General features: G+C 41.5%; 1 protein-coding gene across 1 annotated transcript in view; it reads left to right on the forward strand.

The window, feature by feature from the left end:
• LOC101856547 (calpain-3) overlaps window positions 1–4,050 on the forward strand; it is a 62,634-nt gene that overhangs the window by 42,100 nt on the left and 16,484 nt on the right. Inside the window, exon 2 of the mRNA XM_035969726.1 lies at window positions 1,683–1,816. Within this exon, the coding sequence (XP_035825619.1) occupies window positions 1,683–1,816 (134 nt within the window). The remainder of the gene's footprint in view (window positions 1–1,682; window positions 1,817–4,050) is intronic.

A 4,050-nucleotide genomic window follows, 5' to 3' on the forward strand; every position in this document is an offset into this window, starting at 1 on the left:
GTGGGTGGGTGTGTGTGTGTGTGTGTGTGTGTGTGTGTGTGTGTGTGTGTGTGTGTGTAAACAGTCTTTGACTTGAAGTTTCGAGTTGAAGTTCGTATAAGTAGAAGTGGAGTTTAATTTGAACTGATACAGCTGAAAACAACTGGATGCAGAAATAAAGTATAGACGATCTCTATGCATTTGGTGCGATTTTTACTGGGGTGAATGTTACATGACCCTTTGACTCGTTACTACATTCACAGAGTGATTTTCGAGCTATGTAAACAGTATTAGGGTGGTTTAAAAGAACTTGAGGAGTAAGAGAGATTGGGAGTACCGGTATCTCTTTATTCAGCTCAGACATGCTAAGAGCGACCCCCCCCCCCCCCCCTCCTTTCCCTTTTTTGCAAGCACAAGATCCAATGTGTAATCTTTAAATGACATAATATACAATAATGGCTCACAAAAGTGTAATCACACACTGATTGCCAAACATGTTATATATGTATTTTATCTAAATAACATGCAATAATCACCCGATAATTAGGATATGTCTTTCGAGAACTGCAGGAAATGTAGGATAAAGTATAATCATTTAAACATCCATTGATCCAGACTAGTTGTAAACTTAATTGGTATTTGAATAGACTCAAAATACACAAATTATTGTTTTATGTGTTATTACTGTGCGTAGTTTCTTTGAGGGTCGTTTCACATAAAAGTACATCGTAGTATTTAATCCCAAACTAATAGCTGGTTACTTCTCTATATTACCGAGAAGAAAGTATCAGTAAAATACGAGTTCACCTTGGCTCTTTATCTGACGGAGAGCGCTTCGTTTGAGCCAGTGTGCATATCCCGCATGAAAATAAAACTTTTCTTCAAGCTGCAAAGAAAGGATTTCAATTTGATGATGTATACGAACCAAACATCCATTGCTCACCCAAATCTGCCTGATCTGATAAGTGATGAGGTGGAGCGTATTTTCACGGTTCTGGTTATTGTGGTTCTGGGGGACTTCGTGTGCTTGTTCGGCATTGTTTCAAACATTCTCAACATCCTTGTGTTTATAAAACAAGGAACATCAGACACCATTAATATCAGTCTCCTCAGCCTTGCCATAGGGGACTTGGGCGGACTCATCACTCAACTTTGGTTAAATATTTGCGTGAACCCGTGGTTTCGGCAATCAGATGTTCCCTTCAGTCCCATGGAAATACAAACATTGTCGGCGGGTTTTCCCAGTAGATATTTTAACAAAGTGACAGGGTGGGTAACTGCCTTCATCACATTCGAGCGGTGTCTTTGCATAGCTCTACCCCTCAAGGTGAAATCCATCGTTACCAGGAAAGTAACAATCACCTTTAACGTGTCTATGTTTCTGTTGCTTGGAATGACTTTGTTTCCCGTATTCTACACGTCGTACTATGACTGGAAGTTCTTTCCCAGGTTAAATAAAACCCTTATTGGCATCTTTTATACAAAAAATAGACGACAGGTCATGGGAATTTCTCTTTTCATTACAGAATTTTTTGTCACATTTTCGTCCTTTGCCATCGTTCTTGTTTGTACTTTCATTATCATCGTAACCCTGAAGAGCAAAGCAAAATGGAGGAGCACCGCTTCCGGTATCTCTCGGTCCTCCGGAGAGAAAATGTCAGGAAAAGACAGAAGTGTAACACGGATGGTCTCCGTGATTTCAGCCGTCTTCATCGCCAGTTTCACGCCCAGCACAATTATGCTGACCACCAGGGCTCTTGTCCCGGACCTGAGTGTCAATAGTCGGTATTCCAACGTGAACACAGTTTCTGCTGGATTCGGTTTGTTGGCCGGTGCAGTGGGCTCCAGCACTAACATTTTTATATACTACAAGATGAGTTCCAAATACAGAAAAACTTTTCATGATATGCTCTGGAAAAAAGTTGATTCAGAGTTCATTTTTTTCCGTTGCCTTTTCCCTTTCGGTAAGGCGTTATGTTTGTACGAAAACAAAACCAGCAACTGTTTAGGTTGAACATTTTGTCCTGCTCCTGTTCGTTGTCGAGTCATTTTTATTTCTCTTCAGTGGATTGTTACTTAACTTTACCAAGTAGACATAACATCCCTCAGTTCATCTATCTTTTGTTTCTTTATCTGACAGTCGTTTCAGCATTCTATCTATCACACTCACACACACATACACGCCCACACACACCGACACATACGCTGGTTTGTTTGCACAATCTACCTTAATTGTTCTGAAACATACAAGTCTTGCCAAGGTCAACAACTTTCTCGTCTGCTGTTGGATTTTCCTCCGGGGACATTTTGATCCAGCGATATCGTTACCTCCCAGCTAACGATGTTACGGAAGCAACAGTATTGATCAACGTGCACCGCTTTCACTGTGGACTGATTTACCAAATGCCCTGCAATGTTGTTGGGAATAAATAAAATCCAAGATGCGAAAAGTGCATGTGGTGTTTGTTTGTTTGGTAAAAGTTTTACGGCGCTCGCAGTTTCATAGGATCATATGAGCACACGAACATAATTATGGTGTGTGGGAGGTTGGAGGGTGCCGCTGGTAGGTTGTAGTTCTTTGCAGTCTCTCAGTTTCTTCTGTCTGTCTGTCTTACCTTTTCCTAGCGCTAAATAACCATTATTGTGTCGGTGTGCTTTTCTTTATTCAAACAAGCAAACAAAAGGAACATGTGGCGTGATGATGGCCTTGTTGGCTATTCAGAAACCAAAAGATGACAGATCATGTGTGTGTGTGTGTGTGCATGTGTACGTATGTGTGTGTGTTTGTGTGAGGGTGGTGTTGCAATCCACCTCCCAACAAGTGTACGTCCTATCTGAATCCTCTTTGTCCATTCGGCCTCGCTGCCTGAAATAACTCTCGGTCAGAGCAGAAAAGGGGCTTTAGCGGAATGGTTATCGACTCTCCCGAGCCACAGCTCAAACGACCGAGTGGCATAAGCGCTTGCCAATAATTAGGGCGCAGTTGCTTTTCTACTATCGATTCGGCCCTCTCTCTTCTTTTCCACCCTCATGTTTTGTTGAACGTTGATAAGAAGCAACTTGATCAACAAACAAGGAGGCGAGCTCAAGTCTGAATAAATTGTTTCCATTCATCAAAACGTACGGACATTTCGCACTTTACCCCATCTAAATGACCTATTCTGCCGAATTATGCCTGTCATTAGCGCGCTCCCTTCCCTGTAAGGACTTTTTAATCGCATCCCAACATCCCATGGGCCCATCGACAGACGGCGTATTGATTGGATGCCGAAACACCACCCTTCGCTGTGATTGGCTGGGTTTTGGACCACGTGACCTTTATACGTCTCTGGAAAAGACTACAGAGAGCCAAGCTGATAGGATGTCGCCAAGTCTAATCTGCAATCTTGACTCTATTGTAGTAAAACAATTCAGTCTTTCCAAATATGAGGTTTTTATTTTCATAGTAGCTGGAGAAATGCCAGGTCCCCTGCGTCGTTGCTGGAAGCCTGCTCTAAATACCTTCCTTTCTTAAAGTTTGACTGTACAGAGACTCACCACAACGGCCCGCTTTGGTAGACAAAACACATAATCTTAGATATTCTTGAGAGACATGCGTTTACTCTAAATAAAAAAGAAGGGAAAACAATAACATCGACACAAAAATGTTGTTTAAACTGGGCTATGATCGTCAACTAAACTGTATAGCTTCCCAAAAGGCAACACGTCATATCATCGCATCGTTTTGACTGGTTTTGGTTTTCATGTGTAGCCTAAATACTTCCCATTTTCTGGGCTTGAGTGTCAGATGATTGCACCACAAAGAGATTTTAACTATTTATGAGCAGCTAAGAAGCACAGTTAGGTCAAATACGTCCATGTGTAAGAGCCTATGTGTTCCATAATAAACCCTGTTACCAGTTACTGGTGTGTGCGAGGGATTTGAAATAAAAGACGGACTTTTATGTATGAACACATAATAAAATAGCTTCACCCATTTAAAACAATAAAAATGAAGCTTTTACATGTCTGTGTCATACTTCTTTTTTCGTTTGTTTGGGGTTGTTTTTTCTGCTTGGGGGGTGGGGGAGG

This window comes from Aplysia californica, unplaced genomic scaffold, assembly GCF_000002075.1.
Source record: "Aplysia californica isolate F4 #8 unplaced genomic scaffold, AplCal3.0 scaffold00008, whole genome shotgun sequence".
Lineage (NCBI taxonomy): Eukaryota > Metazoa > Mollusca > Gastropoda > Aplysiida > Aplysiidae > Aplysia > Aplysia californica.